The sequence below is a fragment of the Oncorhynchus clarkii genome, chromosome 19, assembly GCF_045791955.1.
Source record: "Oncorhynchus clarkii lewisi isolate Uvic-CL-2024 chromosome 19, UVic_Ocla_1.0, whole genome shotgun sequence".
NCBI lineage: Eukaryota > Metazoa > Chordata > Actinopteri > Salmoniformes > Salmonidae > Oncorhynchus > Oncorhynchus clarkii.
The window spans coordinates 42830677-42849583 of NC_092165.1; the positions used below are offsets into that span (position 1 = coordinate 42830677).

The 18907-nt window shown below is 41.4% G+C and overlaps 1 protein-coding gene across 1 annotated transcript in view; it reads left to right on the forward strand.

The window, feature by feature from the left end:
* LOC139375235 (zinc finger protein DPF3-like) overlaps positions 1–18484 on the forward strand; it is a 41019-nt gene extending 22535 nt beyond the window's left edge. Inside the window, exons 4-10 of the mRNA XM_071116833.1 lie at positions 6600–6724; positions 7049–7141; positions 8691–8754; positions 13862–13987; positions 14444–14566; positions 14677–15487; positions 15732–18484. Coding sequence (XP_070972934.1) covers positions 6600–6724; positions 7049–7141; positions 8691–8754; positions 13862–13987; positions 14444–14566; positions 14677–14840 — 695 coding nt within the window. The 3' untranslated portion in view covers positions 14841–15487; positions 15732–18484. The remainder of the gene's footprint in view (positions 1–6599; positions 6725–7048; positions 7142–8690; positions 8755–13861; positions 13988–14443; positions 14567–14676; positions 15488–15731) is intronic.
* The last annotated feature ends 423 nt before the right edge of the window (positions 18485–18907 follow it).

Here is an 18907-nt window from a genome sequence, read left to right on the forward strand (position 1 = left end):
TTTCATCAGACCAGAGGACATTTCTCCAAAAGTACGATCTTTGTCCCCATGTGCAGTTGCAAACCGTAGTCTGGCTTTTTGATGGCGGTTTTGGAGCAGTGGCTTCTTCCTTGCTGAGCGGCCTTTCAGGTTATGTCGATATAGGACTCGTTTAACTGTGGATATAGATACTTTTGTGAAGACGCTGGAGGAAACAGGTACAAGGTCCTTTGCTGTTGTTCTGGGATTGATTTTCACTTTTCGCACCAAAATACATTCATCTCTAGGAGACAGAACGCTTCTCCTTCCTGAGCGGTATGACGGCTGCGTGGTCCCATGGTGTTTATACTTGCATACTATTGTTTGTACAGATGAACATGGTACCTTCAGGCGTTTGGTAATTGCTCCCAAGGATGAGCCAGACTTGTGGAGGTCTACAATTTATTTTCTGAGGTCTTGGCTGATTTTTTTAGATTTTCCCGTGATGTCAAGCAAAGAGGCACTGAGTTTGAAGGTAGGCCTTGAAATACATCCATAGGTACACCTCCAATTGACTCAAATGATGTCAATTAGCATATCAGAAGCTTATAAAGCCATGACATCATTTTCTAGAATTTCCCAAGCTCTTTAAACATAGTGTATGTAAACTTCTGACTCACTGGAATTATGATACAGTGAATTATAAGTGAAATAATCTGTCTGTAAACAATTGTTGGAAAAATTACTTTTGTCATGCACAAAGTGTCCTAACCGACTTGCCAAAACTGTAGTTTGTTAACAAGAAATGTGTGGAGTGGTTGAAAAACAAGTTTTAATTACTAAGAAAAATTGAACAATTAAATGTTAGTTGTTTAATAAAGGAAAAATATCTGATGTTTCGATTTATCGCTCAGCACTACTTAGAGCAAACAAAATAATTGTACAATGACAGTCTAAACTGTTTTAAATGTAATTTGATACATATCAGGGTTAATTTGCTAATCTGTGGCCATAATATTGGGTCAAATAACTTTCCATAGACATTATTCATTATAGCTAAATATTGTAATTTATTAAATGTTTAGTTCCAAAACTACATAAACACTTTGAAGCTCATTTCTGAAGCTTCTATATTGCAATCGTCTACACACCATAGAAATACAATGGATTTTACACAGTATACGATTCCCAAGGAGTATTCACTTCCCAGGGTGCGATTATCTGCCCAGGGCTGCTGGCTGGCTACTGCTAGCAAGCCCAGACATACAGTGCCTTGCGAAAGTATTCGGCCCCCTTGAACTTTGCGACCTTTTGCCACATTTCAGGCTTCAAACATAAAGATATAAAACTGTATTTTTTTGTGAAGAATCAACAACAAGTGGGACACAATCATGAAGTGGAACGACATTTATTGGATATTTCAAACTTTTTTTAACAAATCAAAAACAAAATTATTCAGCCCCTTTACTTTCAGTGCAGCAAACTCTCTCCAGAAGTTCAGTGAGGATCTCTGAATGATCCAATGTTGACCTAAATGACTAATGATGATAAATACAATCCACCTGTGTCTAATCAAGTCTTCGTATAAATGCACCTGCACTGTGATAGTCTCAGAGGTCCGTTAAAAGCGCAGAGAGCATCATGAAGAACAAGGAACACACCAGGCAGGTCCGAGATACTGTTGTGAAGAAGTTTAAAGCCGGATTTGGATACAAAAAGATTTCCCAAGCTTTAAACATCCCAAGGAGAACTGTGCAAGCAATAATATTGAAATGGAAGGAGTATCAGACCACTGCAAATCTACCAAGACCTGGCCGTCCCTCTAAACTTTCAGCTCATACAAGGAGAAGACTGATCAGAGATGCAGCCAAGAGGCCCATGATCACTCTGGATGAACTGCAGAGATCTACAGCTGTGGTGGGAGACTCTGTCCATAGGACAACAATCAGTCGTATATTGCACAAATCTGTCCTTTATGGAAGAGTGGCAAGAAAGCCATTTCTTAAAGATATCCATAAAAAGTGTTGTTTAAAGTTTGCCACAAGCCACTTGGGAGACACACCAAACATGTGGAAGAAGGTGCTCTGGTCAGATTAAACCAAAATTGAACTTTTTGGCAACAATGCAAAACGTTATGTTTGGCGTAAAAGCAACACAGCTGAACACACCATCCCCACTGTCAAACATGGTGGTGGCAGCATCATGGTTTGGGCCTGCTTTTCTTCAGCAGGGACAGGGAAGATGGTTAAAATTGATGGGAAGATGGATGGAGCCAAATACAGGACCATTCTGGAAGAAAACCTGATGGAGTCTGCAAAAGACCTGAGACTGGGACGGAGATTTGTCTTCCAACAAGACAATGATCCAAAACATAAAGCAAAATCTACAATGGAATGGTTCAAAAATAAACATATCCAGGTGTTAGAATGGCCAAGTCAAAGTCCAGACCTGAATCCAATCGAGAATCTGTGGAAAGAACGGAAAACTGCTGTTCACAAATGCTCTCCATCCAACCTCACTGAGCTCAAGCTGTTTTGCAAGGAGGAATGGGGAAAAAATGTCAGTCTCTCGATGTGCAAAACTGATAGAGACATACCCCAAGCGATTTACAGCTGTAATCGCAGCAAAAGGTGGCGCTACAAAGTATTAACTTAAGGGGGCTGAATAATTTTGCACGCCCAATTTTTCAGTTTTTGATTTGTTAAAAAAGTTTGAAATATCCAATAAATGTCGTTCCACTTCATGATTGTGTCCCACTTGTTGTTGATTCTTCACAAAAAAATACAGTTTTATATCTTTATGTTTGAAGTCTGAAATGTGGCAAAAGGTCGCAAAGTTCAAGGGGGCCGAATACTTTCGCAAGGCACTGTATGTAAAGTAGTCAAATATTTTACTGTCACGTTATGAGTGCATTTCACATTACTTTTGGGTTGTAATCATATTATAACGCTCCCATGAATGAGATGCTGAATACATGTTTGTCATTTTCACTCAAAAATAATTCTAATTGAGTTGCTAGTAGAATAACGACAATGTTACAATGCAAATGGCATGGTTAAAATAGTTTTTATGTTGTTTTTGAACTAAACCTCCCTTGCACTGCACTGCACTGCACTGCACTGCACTGCACTGCTTTGTAACTCCTTTTGCTCAAAGATATTTATAACTAACCCAAGGTAGTTAATCTGTATCGTTTACAGTTGGAGCAAATGAAGCAAAGTGGGCAGAATAAGCAAGGAGGTGGGCAAAGCCAAGCACGAGCTAGTGAGATCCTATGTATTTGCATATTTCCGTTAGGAAACACCGCCTCTGTGAAGTGCACTTGTGGACAAACTCAATTCAACCTTGCACTCCTTCTACACAACAAAATGTTTTAAAACTTTTGCAGAGCATAAAGTCTCTAAAGTTTAGTGCACTGTGTTCCTAACATATTCTAGTTTTGGGAACAGAAGCATTTATTAAGATCAGATGTTTCATGAATGAGAAAATTTGCGGAATGTCGGCCCAGTTTAACCTAGTTCCACCCTCTCCTACTACACCCGCAACTGGACCTCATCAGAAAACATTCTAAACCAATGTTTCAGCTTGATAGCCCTTGTGACGTGTCTGGGTTCAAATCAAATTGTATTTGTCACATGCGCCGAATACAACAGGTGTAGTAGACCTTACAGTGAAATGTTTACTTACAATCCCTTAACCAACAATGCAGTTTTAAGAAAATACCTTTAAAAAGGTAAGAGAAGAATAACAAATCATTAAAGAGCAGCATTAAATAACAATAGCAGGGGGTACCGGGTCAATGTGTGGGGGCACCGGTGTCGAGGTAATATGTATATGTAGGTAGAGTTATTAAAGTGACTATGCATAGATAATAACAGAGAGTAGCATCAGCATTCCAGAGTGGGGGGGAGTCAATGCAAATAGTCTGGGTGATTAGCTGTTCAGGAGTCTTATGCCTTGAGGGTAGAAGCTATTTAAGAGCCTCTTGGAACTAGACTTGGCGCTCCGGTACCGCTTGCTTTCGGTAGCAGATAGAACAGTTTATGGCTAGCGTGGCTGGAGTCTTCAACAATTTTTAGGGCCTTCCTCTGACACCGCCTGGTATAGAGGTCCAGGATGGCAGGAAGTTTGGCCCCGGTGATGTACTGGGCTGTACGCACTACCCTCTGTGTGCCTTGCGGTCGGAGGCCGAGCAGTTGCCATATCAGGCAGTGATGCAACCCGTCAGGATTAGATTAGATTCAACTTTATTGTCATTGAACAAGTACAGTACAACGAAATACAGTTAGCATCAGACCAGAAGTGCAAATAAGTAAAACAATTAAGGACAATGTATGTTATTAAGTGGGATGTATAAATATGCAATGAAGGCAAATTGAAAGTGCAAGGAGGCATGCAACTGAAATGCAGGGATAGTAACAATGAGGTTACCGAGGTAGACATGTACATGTACAACTGAATAATAAGGATGCTCTCGATGGTGCAGCTGTAAAACCTTTTGAGGATCTGAGAACCCATACCAAGTCTCCTAAAGGGGAAAAGGTTTTGTCGTGCCCTCTTCACGACTGCCTTGGTGTGCTTGGACTATGTTAGTTTTTTGGTGATGTGGACGCCAAGGAACTTGAAGCTCTCAACCTGCTCCACTACTGCCCCATCGATGAGAATGGGGGTGTGGTCGGTCCTCCTTTTCCTGTAGTCCACAGTAATCTCCTTTGTCTTGATCACGTTGAGGGAGAGGTTGTTGTCCTTGCACCACACGGTCAGGTCTCTGACCTCCTCCCTATAGGCTGTCTCATCTTGTCGGTGATCAGGCCTACCACTGTTGTGTCATCAGCAAACTTAATGATGGTGTTGGAGTCGTGCCTGGCCGTGCAGTCATGAATGAACAGGGAGTACAGGAGGGGACTGAGCACGCACCCCTGAGGGGCCCCCGCGTTGATCAGTGTGGCGGATGTTGTTACCTACCCTTACCACCTGGGGACGGCCTGTCAGGAAGTCCACGATCCAATTGCAGAGGGAGGTGTTTAGTCCCAGGGTCCTTAGCTTAGTGATGTGCTTTGGGGGCACTATAGTGTTGAATGCTGAGCTGTAGTCAATGAATAGCATTCTCACATAGGTGTTCCTTTTGTCCTGGTGTGAAAGGCACAGTGTGCTGTGCAATAGAGATTGCATCATCTGTGGATCTGTTTGTGTGGTATGCAAACTGGAGTGTGTCTATGGTTTCTGGGATAACAGTGTTGATGTGAGCCATGACCAGCCTTTCAAAGCATTTCATGGCTACAGACGTGAGTGCTATGCGCCAGTAGTCATTTAGGCAGGTTACCTTAGTGTTCTTGGGCACAGGGACTATGGTGGTCTGCTTGAAACATGCTGGTATTACAGACTCAGACAGGGAGAGGTGAAATATGTCAGTGAAGACACTCGCCAGTTGGTCAGCCCCTTCTGCCTGTGTTTTGCTTAGTTGTTTTGGTGGGATGGACCTCATCTGCTCTGTAATCAAAATAATCCCATAGTTCACTCCTGCAGACAGTTTTGTCAACAAGCTGTTTGTCAACAAGTTGTGAGCGTGGAGGTAGTATGTTTTTGCAACAAGAAGCCATGCTGTCTCTCTCCTCTCGCTTGCTTCTCAAAGTGGCTCAAGCTGTGTCGACTGCATACACAAGCGCAAGTATCCTGGCTAGCTACTGCCCCCTTGAGAAGAATCAGACAAATTACTAGACACTCAATCCTCTTATCCTCCGTATATGATGTGAGACACATTTGACAGAAGTACGGAAGTAACAAAAATTATAGTACCGAACCATTTTTCATGTTCTAGTATCAAAGTATTTCCAAAGTTTCGATATACTGTGCAACATTATCTCCACCTCTATATACTCAGATCCTCACCTCTTATCAACTGCTGCATGTTAGCATTCAGCTTAGGGATTGAGACTGCTAGGTGATTTTACTTGGGGAGATGAGTGTCTGTGAAGGTATGATAGCTTGAGGCTTTGAAGCCTGTCCTTTTTTCTAAAAGCATAAGGCTGAATGAAATGCCCATCAGTGAAGAGAAAGTCTTGAATATGATGTCCATGATAGACTGACTACCAACCAATGTTAGTCTTTTATCTCATCCACACTCTTTGTTTTGACCTCTATCACAACAGAAAAGCTTTGGAATATTTCACATTAAAGGGACAGTTCACCCAAATCACAAATGTACCTACGTTTATGGACATTTCCTAGTTTGACTAGGAGAATCAGCGACCCAGGGTTAAGGTTTGTTTAGTTATAGCTTTGCATTATTTATTTTTAAACAATGGCAGGTCGTCCCTGGTAGCATGCTTTAAATAGCAATCCCAGATTATACTATCTTTGTAACAAGGCATTACACATTGGATTAATGTATCCTTCATTTGCTGAATAGAAACATAAGTTATACAGAAAGTATCACACCTCCCTAATGAAGGGATTTGGCATTTATAGTGATGCTTTGTTAAAGCAAGCCATTTGTATCTTCCTGGCAAAGACTGACTAGATGGGGTGATGCCTGTCAGTGTCTTTAGAGTTACTGGTATACATGTCTACTTTAACTGATGTGAGGGGCGGCTCCCGGGTTTGTTTGATTTATTTGTGTGTGTTTGTTGCTCTGTATCCAGATGGAGGACTCCCAGGCAAGGATACGCTTCCCACACAGGACACCACACTGGAGGCTCTTCTTAGAGGGGAGGGCCTAGACCAGAGGACCAACTCTAAGGATGAGGAGAGTCTCCTAGAAATCCAGGTAGGTCCTAATGAAGTTTTATCCCAATGGCTTAAAGGGAAAGGGATTACTCTGATCTAGGATCAGCTTATCTAACCTCTGCCATGACTATAACCAGTCTGAGCCTAATACCAAAACTGCCTGGAAAGGTATAAAAGGGCACACTGTCATAATGCACTTTAAATATGCAAATAGCTAGTATCAGAGGTTTATGGCCTTATAATTTATTACAACCATCTTTTTTGAACGTGTTTTATTTTGTTGTTCCTCAGACTGAGAGTCAGGCAGTGTCTTTGACCTCCAGACAAGAGATTGATCCCTCTATTCCCTTTTTTCCCACCACAGAGGGTGTTGGAGGCTGACGCAGCTGAAGGTGCATACAATGACGATGACTATGAAGTGGACCCCCCCAAAAAAAGACACAGAGGAAAAGGCAGAGTAAGTGATCCACAGAAGACATACTGTACTGTAGTAAACTGCTGCTAATGTACATGACTGCTCTAGTTCATAACTCATTCAGTAGAAATCAAATTTGCTACATTAGCTAGCTAAGATCATGCATATAACCATCTAACGGTGGTTTTGCCCCAAATGTGCGTGTGCATGCCATCAAATCAAAGGCACTCTTTCGATATAACGTTTTTGAGTAATAACATGTTCAGCTACTTAAGACATTGGCTTGAAACTAAGTTTTGTGCCTTTTAGAAGTAGAGAAAAATATGAACTAAGGATGAATTTTCACTCATTGTCTTCTCAAACCCCGGTCTGGTCTGCCAAGTCTGCTTCGCAAGCGTTCTCGGAAGTCTCGTGATGTTGGGCCTCTGGGTTTAGAAACTCTGTGGTACTATATTTGCATCATTATATGTGCTGCAAGCACTTCCTGTTATCTGAATAACACTAGGTGCTAGAGACTGATCTGAATCAATTCATTATAAACTACAGTACCAATATTAATAAATATTATGTGCTCTAATATACTTATACTGACAGAATTACATTATACACTGAGTATCCTAAACATTAGGAACACCTTCCTAATATTGAGTTACAACCCCCTCCCCTTTTGCCCTCAGAACAGTCTCAATTTGTTGGGGCATGGACTACAAGGTGTCAAGTGTTCTACAGGGATGCTGTCACATGTTGACTCCGATGCTTGCCAAAGTTATGTCAAGTTGGGTGGTGGACCATTCTTGATACACACAGGAAACTGTTAAGCATGAAAAACCCAGCAGCGTTGCAGTTCTTGACACATACCGGTGCGCCTGGCACCTACTACCATACCCCGTTCATATGCATTTAAATCTTTTGGGATCATAGCTTTCACCTGGATGTACCTGGTCAGTCTGTCATGGAAAGAGAGGGTGTTCTTAATGTTTTGTATACTCATTGTAGATTAGTATGTTTTTCAACACAACCCAGTCATAAGCTTCAGAAACGACTTGTCCTGAGAAACATTTCCTCCATACAGACTGTTACTATGACATTGATGACAAAGGAAACAGACGACCTATAGCTACTAACTACCACCCACCTAAGATATTTTCCTGCCAGCCAGTTGAATGCACCTGTAGAAATTAGCTTATCTTTTGTTGGCTGCTTTCTTTGCCAGTGAATTCAATTTTTTATCGGATTTACTTGTAAAAATGTAAATTCTTATACAAAACACCTTCCCTTTCTACTCTGTATCTTTCCAACAAAATGCTATTTTAATGAATCACCGTTTCATCTAATGCATTAGAAATATATTCTACCACATAGTTGTTGGCTGGCAGGAAAGATTTTTGCTACATTAATGCACTCTATTGAGTGTGCTATATTTACCTTTTATAAGCTGGTCTTTTTCAGTTGGACTTTTAGTTTAGTATGATATGGGCTTGTACTGTAGGTTTCTGTTTCATTGCAACTTCCTTTGGATCACTGGGGCCTCTGTAGGACTAGCGTTGTCGTGTGATTGGTCACCATGGTGATGGTTGTTTTGTCTCCACAGGGTCGGGGTTCAGGCCGCAGGAGGACAGAGATGGAAGACCAGGACAAGCCATACGGCTGTGACAGTAAGTAGAAAAGTCAAGAAATTATCGACCTTTCTCACATATCGGATCAATTATTATATCATCCAGTTATGAGACATTTGATCTCCACTTCAAGTGGTTTGTTTTTCTTAAGGACAATCTCCTAAAGAGAGATTATGTACTACCATGCCTCAATAAGCTAGTTATTCAAAAGTTGTATTGATTTCTCTGGTCTGTTCTGGAAGTCGTTCTACAAAGGGATTAGGTGCTGTCAATTGAATTCCCATGTTCAATAACATTGGGAAATGGCAGCACTCCAAAATGTAAAAAAAACCTCAAACACCTCCTTTCAACGCTTTTCGGCAGTTATGCCTACATCACAGCATCAAGAGATGTGCATCGTTGCGAGGGTGGTGAGTAGTGGTATTAAAAACATTAGTCAACAAACACAAGGATGCTGGTGCATGTTGACTCCAATGCTTCCCAGAGTTGTCAACGTTGGCTGGATGTCCTTTGGGGGGGTGGACCATTCTTGATACACACGGGAAACTGTTGAGCGTGAAAACACAGCAACATTGCAGTTCTTGATACAAACCAGTGCACCTGGCACCTACTACCATACCCCATTCAAAGGCACTTAAATATTTTTGTCTCGCCCATTCAACCTCTGAATGGCACACAAATACAATCCATGTCTCAAGGCTTAAAAATTCTTATTGAACCTGTCTCCTCCCCTTCATTGACACAGATTTTTTAACAGGTGACATCAATAAGGGATCCTAGCTTTCACCTGGATTCACCTGGTCAGTCTGTCATGGAAAGAGCTGGTGTCCTTAATGTTTTGTACACTCAATGTATATACATATACAGTGGGGCAAAAAAGTATTTAGTCAGCCACCAATTGTGCAAGATCTCCCACTTAAAAAGATGAGAGAGGCCTGTAATTTTCATCATAGGTACACTTCAACTATGACAGACAAAATGAGAAGAAAAAAAATCCAGAAAATCACATTGTAGGATTTTTTATTAATTTATTTGCCATTTATGGTGGAAAATAACTATTTGGTCAATAACAGAAGTTTATCTCCATACTTTGTTATATACCCTTTGTTGGCAATGACAAGAGGTCAAACGTTTTCTTTAAGTCTCCAAGGTTTTCACACACTGTTGCTGGTATTTTGGCCCATTCCTCCATGCAGATCTCCTCTAGAGCAGTGATGTTTTGGGGCTGTTGCTGGGCAACACGGACTTTCAACTCCCTCCAAAGATTTTCTATGGGGTTGACCACTCCAGGACCTTGAAATGCTTCTTACGAAGCCACTCCTTCGTTGCCCGGGCGGTGTGTTTGGGATAATTGTCATGCTGAAAGACCCAGCCACGTTTCATCTTCAATGCCCTTGCTGATGGAAGGAGGTTTTCACTCAAAATCTCACGATACATGGCCCCATTCATTCTTTCCTTTACACGGATCAGTCGTCCTGGTCCCTTTGCAGAAAAACAGCCCCAGAGCATGATGTTTCCACCCTCATGCTTCACAGTAGGTATGGTGTTCTTTGGATGCAACTCAGTATTCTTTGTCCTCCAAACACGACGAGTTGAGTTTTTACCAAAAAGTTATATTTTGGTTTCATCTGACCATATGACATTCTCCCAATCTTCTTCTGGATCATCCAAATGCTCTCTAGCAAACTTCAGACAGGCCTGGACATGTACTGGCTTAAGCAGGGGGACACGTCTGGCACTGCAGGATTTGAGTCCCTGGTGGCGTAGTGTGTTACTGATGGTAGGCTTTGTTACTTTGGTCCCAGCTCTCTGCAGGTCATTCACTAGGTCCCCCCGGGTGGTTCTGGGATTTTTGTTCACCGTTCTTGTGATCATTTTGACCCCACGGGGTGAGATCTTGCGTGGAGCCCCAGATCGAGGGAGATTATCAGTGGTCTTGTATGTCTTCCATTTCCTAATAATTGCTCCCACAGTTGATTTCTTCAAACCAAGCTGCTTACCTATTGCAAATTCAGTCTTCCCAACCTGGTGCAGGTCTACAATTTTGTTTCTGGTGTCCTTTGACAGCTCTTTGGTCTTGGCCATAGTGGAGTTTGGAGTGTGACTGTTTGAGGTTGTGGACAGGTGTCTTCTATACTGATAACAAGTTCAAACAGGTGATTTAATACAGGTAACGAGTGGAGGACAGAGGAGCCTCTTAAAGAAGAAGTTACATGTCTGTGAGAGCCAGAAATCTTGCTTGTTTGTAGGTGACCAAAAACGTATTTCCCACCATAATTTGCAAATAAATTCATTAAATATCCTACAATGTGATTTTCTGGATTTTTTTTCTTATTTTGTCTGCCATAGTTGAAGTGTACCTATGATGAAAATTACAGGCCTCTCATCTTTTTAAGTGGGAGAACTTGCACAATTGGTGGCTGATTAAATACTTTTTTGCCCCCCACTGTACACAGATCAGCAGAATAAACTCAACAAATAGCATTTGGGGATTAAGTGCTGTGGTTCCCTATGGACAGCATGTCAACAAGCTAGCCCACAGGCGTTAACTCAAACTAAATTAAACCCTAACATCAACATGATGTACATAATGGTCATTCAAATCCCCCTTGGAGAACTCAGAGGCATGTGTTTCCACATGAATGAGAAGCACACAGAGGAGACCAGTGTTGTCAAGTTGTCCAGTAGGCACACAATTTGCATGTGGAAAACCTAGGCAGTGGTATTGTGTTTTCTTTAGTTGTGGTGACATACCATACCACATACCATTTTCTTTCCTTTTTTTCTGCTTTGCTTTGTGTTTTCTCTGTTTCAGACAGATGCAAACAAAAGCAGAAGTCAAAAACTGCCGCATCCAGTATCTGGACTTGTTGCCTTTTTACTTGTATCTAGGACATTTTGAAGTGGTTTGATGTAGTTAAAGACCATAGTTGATTAGTATTCCTAGTGATCTTATTGGTGTAACTTGTGTACTGTACATCCGTTCTCTTAACAATGAGTCCATGTTGTATGTGTGACTCTTGCCACACATTTCTCCCTCACTGTCCTTATGTTCCCGCATCAGGGTTATGCTTTGTCCTGAGAGTGTTCCGTATTACTGAGTAGTGAACCATTTCCCTGTATTTTCATTCCTTTCTCCAACAGATAAGCTAAGCGCCAACATTTGGATCCTATCAGTCTATTTACAGAACTCAACTTGATGAATTTCTCATGGCATGTTTTCTTAGTCTACAGATGTGACCTTATTTGGCAACCTTATTGGGCACACTTGAAGATGAAATAAAGCCATGTTGCAACAATAATGACATGAATGCTTAAAGGTTGAAAACTACCTGACACTGTGTCAGTGGGCATTTGACCTACTGTTGAAATGGATCCTAATGTTTTCAGTGCATTGACAAAAACATTGTGACTTAAGGGTCTTTTAGAATTTTCACAAAATCCCCAATGTGTCTAGAAATGAAGATGGGTGCCACATACAGTTGTAGTCGGAAGTTTACATACACTTAGGTTGGAGTCATTTAAAAGTTGTTTTTCAACCACTCCACAAATTTCTTGTTAACACACTATAGTTTGGCAAGTCGGTTAGGACATCTACTTTGGGCATGACACAATTAATTTTTACAGACAGATTTTTACAGACAGATTATTTCACTTATAATTCACTGTGTCACAATTCCAATGGGTCAGAAGTTTACATACACTAAATTGTCTGTGCCTTTAAATAGCTTGGAAAATTACAGAAAATGATGTCATAACTTGAGAAACTTCTGATAGGCTAATTGACATCAATTGGAAGTGTACCTGTGGATATATTTCAAGGCCTACATTCAAACTCAGTGCCTCTTTGCTTGACATCATGGGAAAATCAAAAGAAATCAGCCAATGGTAGACCTCCAAGACTGGTTCATCCTTCACGTCTGAAGGTACCACATTCATCTGTACAAACAATAGTATGCAAGTATAAACACCATGGGACCACGCAGCCGTCATACCGCTCAGGAAGGAGACGCATTCTGTCTCCTAGAGATGAACGTACTTTGGTACAAAAAGTGCAAATCAATCCCAGAAAAACAGCAAAGGACCTTTTGAAGATGCTGGAGGAAACAGGTACAAAAGTATCCAAATCCACAGCCCTATATTGACATAACCTGAAAGGCCGCTCAGCAAGGAAGAAGCCACTGCTCCAAAACCGCCATAAAAAAGCCAGACTGCGGTTTGCAACTGCACATAGGGACAAAGATCGTACTTTTGGAGAAATGTCCTCTGGTCTGATGAAACAAAAATACAACTGTTTGGCCATAATGACCATCGTTATGTTTGGAGGAAAAAGGGGGAGGCTTGCAAGTCGAAGAACACCATCCCAACCGTGAAGCACGGGGATGGCAGCATCATGTTGTGGGGGGTGCTTTGTAGCAGGAGGGACTGGTGCACTTCACAAAATAGATGGCATCATGAGGAAGGAAAATTATGTGGATATATTGAAGAAACATCTCAAGACATCACTCAGGAAGTTAACGCTTGGTCGCAAATGGGTCTTCCAAATGGACAATGACCCCAAGCATACTTCCAAAGTTGTGGCAAAATGGCTTAAGGACAACAAAGTCAAGGTATTGGAGTGGCCATCACAAAGCCCTGACCTCAATCCTATAGAAAATGTGTGAGCAGAACTGAAAAGGGGTGTGTGACCAAGGAGGCCTACAAAACCTGACTCAGTTACACCAGCTCTGTCAGGAGGAATGGGCCAAAATTCACTAAACTTATTGTGGGAAGCTTGTGGAAGGCTACCTGAAACATTTGACCCAAGTTAAACAATTTAAAGGCAATGCTACCAAATACTCATTGAGTGTATGTAAACTTCTGACCCACTGGGAATGTGATGAAAGAAATACAAGCTGAAATAAATAATTATCTCTGCTATTATTATTATTCTGACATATCACATACTTAAAATAAAGTTGTGATCCTAACTGACCTAAGACAGGGAATTTTTTACTCTGATTAAATGTCAGGAATTGTGAAAACTGAGTTTAGATGTTTTTGGCTAAGGGGTATGTAAACTTCCGACTTCAACTGTAAATGCAATTTGTCTCAGACACATTCTCAGGAAAGAAGTGAATGTTTTGTCTCTGTTTTGTGCTCTCAGTCTGTGGGAAGCGCTACAAAAACCGTACGGGGCTGAGTTACCACTACACCCATTCCCACCTGGCAGAGGAGAGGGGGTCCGAGTCCTCCCGGTCACCCTCCACACAACGCTCCGACAGACACAAACGTAAGACACTCGTATTCAAGGCCTCTAAAATGTCTCTCTTCTGGTGTCACCTTCAGCAACAGAAATGCACAGAGAGCATCTGTGGGGGTGTTTTTAACCATCATTGCTTTTCCTAGTACATGGTTTGCATGTTTTTTCAAGCTTTGTTGCAGTCAATTAGCTAAAGTAGGGATAGCGGTACTTCTGTAGGTGTAACACAGCACCAGGTATAGGAAAACTGAGCTTACAGTTCCACCTGCACCTCATGGCTGACTACCTCCACTGGGCTCTCAACATGTCATTTCTGTCTTCAGTGCAAATTCACTAGCTCCGTTTTAACTAACGATGTACACTAATCATTTTCAGGTCAGCCCTGTCTGATGAGGTCGCTTGAAAACAATTTTTTTCTTCATAAATTGTTAAAATGTCTGAATGCTTGCTTCAGGGCTCAGTGTTTGATCTAGCCTTCTTCTGCAGGTCAGAAGGGCCCAGGTGGGTCTGCCAGTACCAATAACTACTGTAACTTGTGCCGGTGCACACCAGGCTCCAACAGGGGTAAATCTGGGGAGAGGGTACCCTGCTCAGTCTGCCGATGCTCCAGTGAGTACCCTGCTCTGCTACACAGCATCCACACCATGATTATGACTAAGCTGTACTGATTGCTGTATTGTAGCTGTTATGCCGTCCTCATCCTGTCATCTTGTTGCCAGCTGGATGCCCAGAAGAGAAGGAGGACAGAAGGCCGTTTGCCAGGGCAGAAGAACTGTTTGGCACCACCTCAGAGAGCGACACGTCCACGTTTCACGGCTTTGAGGACGATGAGCTTGAAGAGCCCTCGTCAAACGGCAAGGGGACATCCAACCGATACAGATAGAGAAGAACTTACTAGGTTTAAAGACTATTTTTAATATGGATAACCTCTAGCAAAAGTCTGCTGCTTCTTTTTAAATGTTTTTGTTGTTGTTGTGGAAAGCACAAGTGATTATTTCAGGAGAGAAATGCAAGAAGTGTTATTTTATTATCTACTGAACCTTGTTTAATAATTTATGAACATGTTTTTTATATTAACTTTGAAAGCAACAAGAAACAGTGTTTCTTGACAAGTGACTTGCTCTTCATGTGAAACTGAAGGAAGAATCACTTCTTGGATTTTTTTCCCCCTGGAACAGAAAAGGCAATTATGTTATAAACAAACACTGGAACGTGGATATCATTGTATTGCTCCTTTTGGGATGATTTGCCAGTGAAAATGAAATTCAACAATTTATCTGAAATTAAACAACTTAAATGATAAACTTGAGTTTGGATGGGGAATGAATGTCAACACCAACCCATCCCTCGGCTTGTTGATGTCACTGGAATCACCAGGCAGTTTGGAAAAAGGAGCTTTTAGATGACGCCTCCACTGCTTCCTTCTCTGGATTATAATAATGTGGCAATGAAGGAGTGGAGGATTGACGTGTGTGGATGAAGCAGAGGGCTAGGAAGGCATAACAGAAGCAGGGCATGGCTAGCTGAAAGGTAAGCACCTAGGTCCTATTCACACATTATAGTAGTACAGCGCTTTCTCATTTAAATGCAAGGTATATCCTTATTCCATCAGATCATGCTAGAGGGCTTTGCACTTTGAAGAACATTGAATGTAAAAGTGCTCATGTTAATCTCGATCACCATCAACAAAGAAAGATTAAAAAAACAACTGCTGCTGGTTGTATGCCAGTTATCTTGGAGAGGGGTGAGTCTGACCTATTTCTCTCTGTTGTAGGCGTACCATGGAATGAAGATCCAGAGGGCTGTGAAGCCAGTGAGGGGTGAGGTTCAGGACCCTCAACACTGGGCCTCTACATACCCCTCCACTGGACTCAAAAAATCTATCTGGCTGACAGTCAGACAACATACAGCCATCCAGCCAGCCTGCCAGCGACCACACAACCCCATACTCTCTGACTCAGACATTTTCTCTTTGAATTTCCCCCCTGAGAATATGTATTGATTATCCCAGACGGAACGTAGAAAACGAGTGGCTCCACATACAGTGAGTCTCTCCTGCACTGCAATGCACTGTGCTGTACGGTACCTATACTGTATAAGGAAAGGTCAGGGCTGTGGGTTCTCTGCCCACAAAGTGTGTTTGAACCCTGTGTGTTGCTACTCTACGGCTGTGTCCACCATGCCCATGGGATCCAATATGACACTGAGACGTCATTAACTTCATCACTGTGCCAGCCTGCGACCCAGTTGGGAACCAGCTCTGACGGCCATAGTGACCCAGTGACCTGATTGAACCACTCTGACCTCTAACTTCTGACCCCTGCCATAGCGACGGTGCTGAACTCCCTCCGTCACTAATACAACAAAACCTCTGGACTACTTAGACATGCTCTTTTCTCCTCTCTCTTCTCTTGCTCTCTTTAATGTCAAACTAATGTAGAGTTTGCTTTAATCCCATCCATCCTCATGTTTCAGAATTGTGCTATATTCCTTCGTTTTGAACAGAATATTGACAGATTGGGTTCTTAGTGTCATTTAAGTGTATCTGCTGATTATTCTGATGTCTTCTGTTTGTTCTGGCTTTGTTGATATGTCTTTCTACAATACCTACTATTACTACTACTACAGTACTACTACTCAGGCATATGATTTGTACTGCTGTTGATTGTTCTTGTGTCTGCATAATGATGCAGTCAGTATCAGGCCATTCTCCCCTGCCTGCCTCATGATGTATTCTATTGGTCAAAAGGATAGAAATAACTGATGAGGGTATTGACGAGGAATCAGAAAGGGCAATAAAAATCAAATTAATGCCACAGAGTTTAGTCATCACACTAACACATGTCTATTTAGCCCAGCTTTAACAAACCATTGCAATAACAAAATATTCTGAACTGTGCCCAACTGAGTTCTTGGGCACATTACTCCAATTTCTCTGATTCCTCAAACACTTTTGTCCAGAATCACTTATTGGTAACTGCCAAAATAAAGAAAATGCTTCACATAAATGAGGGATACAAAGTATATTGAAAGCAGGTGCTTCCACACAGGTGTGGTTCCTGAGTTAATTAAGCAATTAAAACATCCCATCATGCATAGAGTGATGTATAAAAATGCCCAGTTGCCCAGAATTTTTTTGCTACCATGGCTAGAAGAAGTGATTTTGAAAGAGGGGTCTCAAAAGAGCATAGCTAGGGGTTTAAAAGTGTTTGGGTGTGTGTCCATGTGTGCATGCTTGCACTTTTTAATGGATGGGGATAAGCAATTGAACACTTATTGGAGATTCTGGAGTGGCGCCTGAGACAGCGTTTTCCACCACCATCAACAAAACACCAAATGATGGAATTTCTCATGGAAGAATGGTCTTCCCAATATAGTTCCAGACACTTGTAGAATCTCTAATCTATTTGATCTGTTCTGGCTGTTAGTGGTGTCCAACGCCCTATTAAGACACTTTATGTTGGTGTTTACTTTATTTTTCCAGTTACCTATACATGCCATGTGTACATAATGCGAGGAGAGTTATGTACAATTGCAGAAGAGCTGTAAAACAATGTTATGTGACATTTTGATTTGAGTGCTATATTAGGCATAGACACTTTATGAAGTGTAAAGGGTGCTTGGGATATTGAGCCAAAAACATGTTGATGTATTGTATATCTGTCACACAAAGTCATGTGTCCTTCCATGTGGTCATATGAGCAAGTTGTTAGTTGTTCCATTAGCTAAAATAACCTGAAAATGCAAGATAGCATTTAAATAGAAAGGAATGTCTTAAATGTTGGCACATTAGACACTCACTTACAATACACATTCTTAACACTGAATTCCCTCAGGGACACCTTCATCCACAGTTTCTAGGTCTTTTTTATGGATAATTATTTTGGTAATCAGCAACAACCTCCCTATCAATTACATGGTCACCAGTCGTTTTGGAATGACAACCCGGTACTGATGTAGGATCTTCATTTGACCTTTATTGTCGCAGCAAATAATTCTACAGCAAGAATTAGGCTACATGAAAAGTGTTATATTGTTAATATAACTGTGTTAGTGCAGGTTTTCAATTAATTAATCTTCAAATTCTCAGCAGCAAAAGAGTGATCAAATTAAAGTCTTACATCTGTATTAACCCGCCTGGAGTCAGCGGAGAGTGTGTGGTTTATGGTTAACGTTTTCTTTCACTGGTGACTTCCTCTAACAAACGGGTCTAGCATGGTGCACTTCCAAACAACACTCATTAAAGTCAGTGATGTCTGTATAGAAACAAGTGTCATCAACACCAATCATATAATCTTGCATAGCCTGTATACCTCGTCAAAGACGGCAATAACCCAAGAGCTCTCAGCAAGCCTTCCTGAGTTAGTGGGGAGTGCAGGGGTTGGAATGGAGCCAAGAACAGATGAAATGGACTTGACCGGTCATTTTATCTTCAACTGTAAATAACTAAAATCGAGAGAATGAAGTCTTTGTTTGTTAAACTATTTTTATTGTAATGAAAGAAAATAAAGAATGAGACTCCGCCCACTCCGGATGTTTGGGGATGTTTTGCTGTGGACCTATTAATCACCATTGTTGCTATTGTAGTATTTACATTACTACCCAGTTATAAGAGTAACTGGTTACCAATATGCTACTAACTGGTTACCAATATTCTACTAACTTGTTACCAATATGTTACGAACTGGTTACCAATATGCTACAAACTGGTTACCAAAATGCTACGAACTGGTTACCAATATGCTACCAACTGGGTACCAATATGCTACTAACTGGGTACCAATATGCTACAGACTGGTTACCAATATGTTACTAACTGGTTACCAATATGCTACCAACTGGTTACCAATATGCTACTAACTGGTTACCAATATGCTACTAACTGGTTACCAATATGCTACTAACTGGGTACCAATATGCTACTAACTGGGTACCAATATGCTACTAACG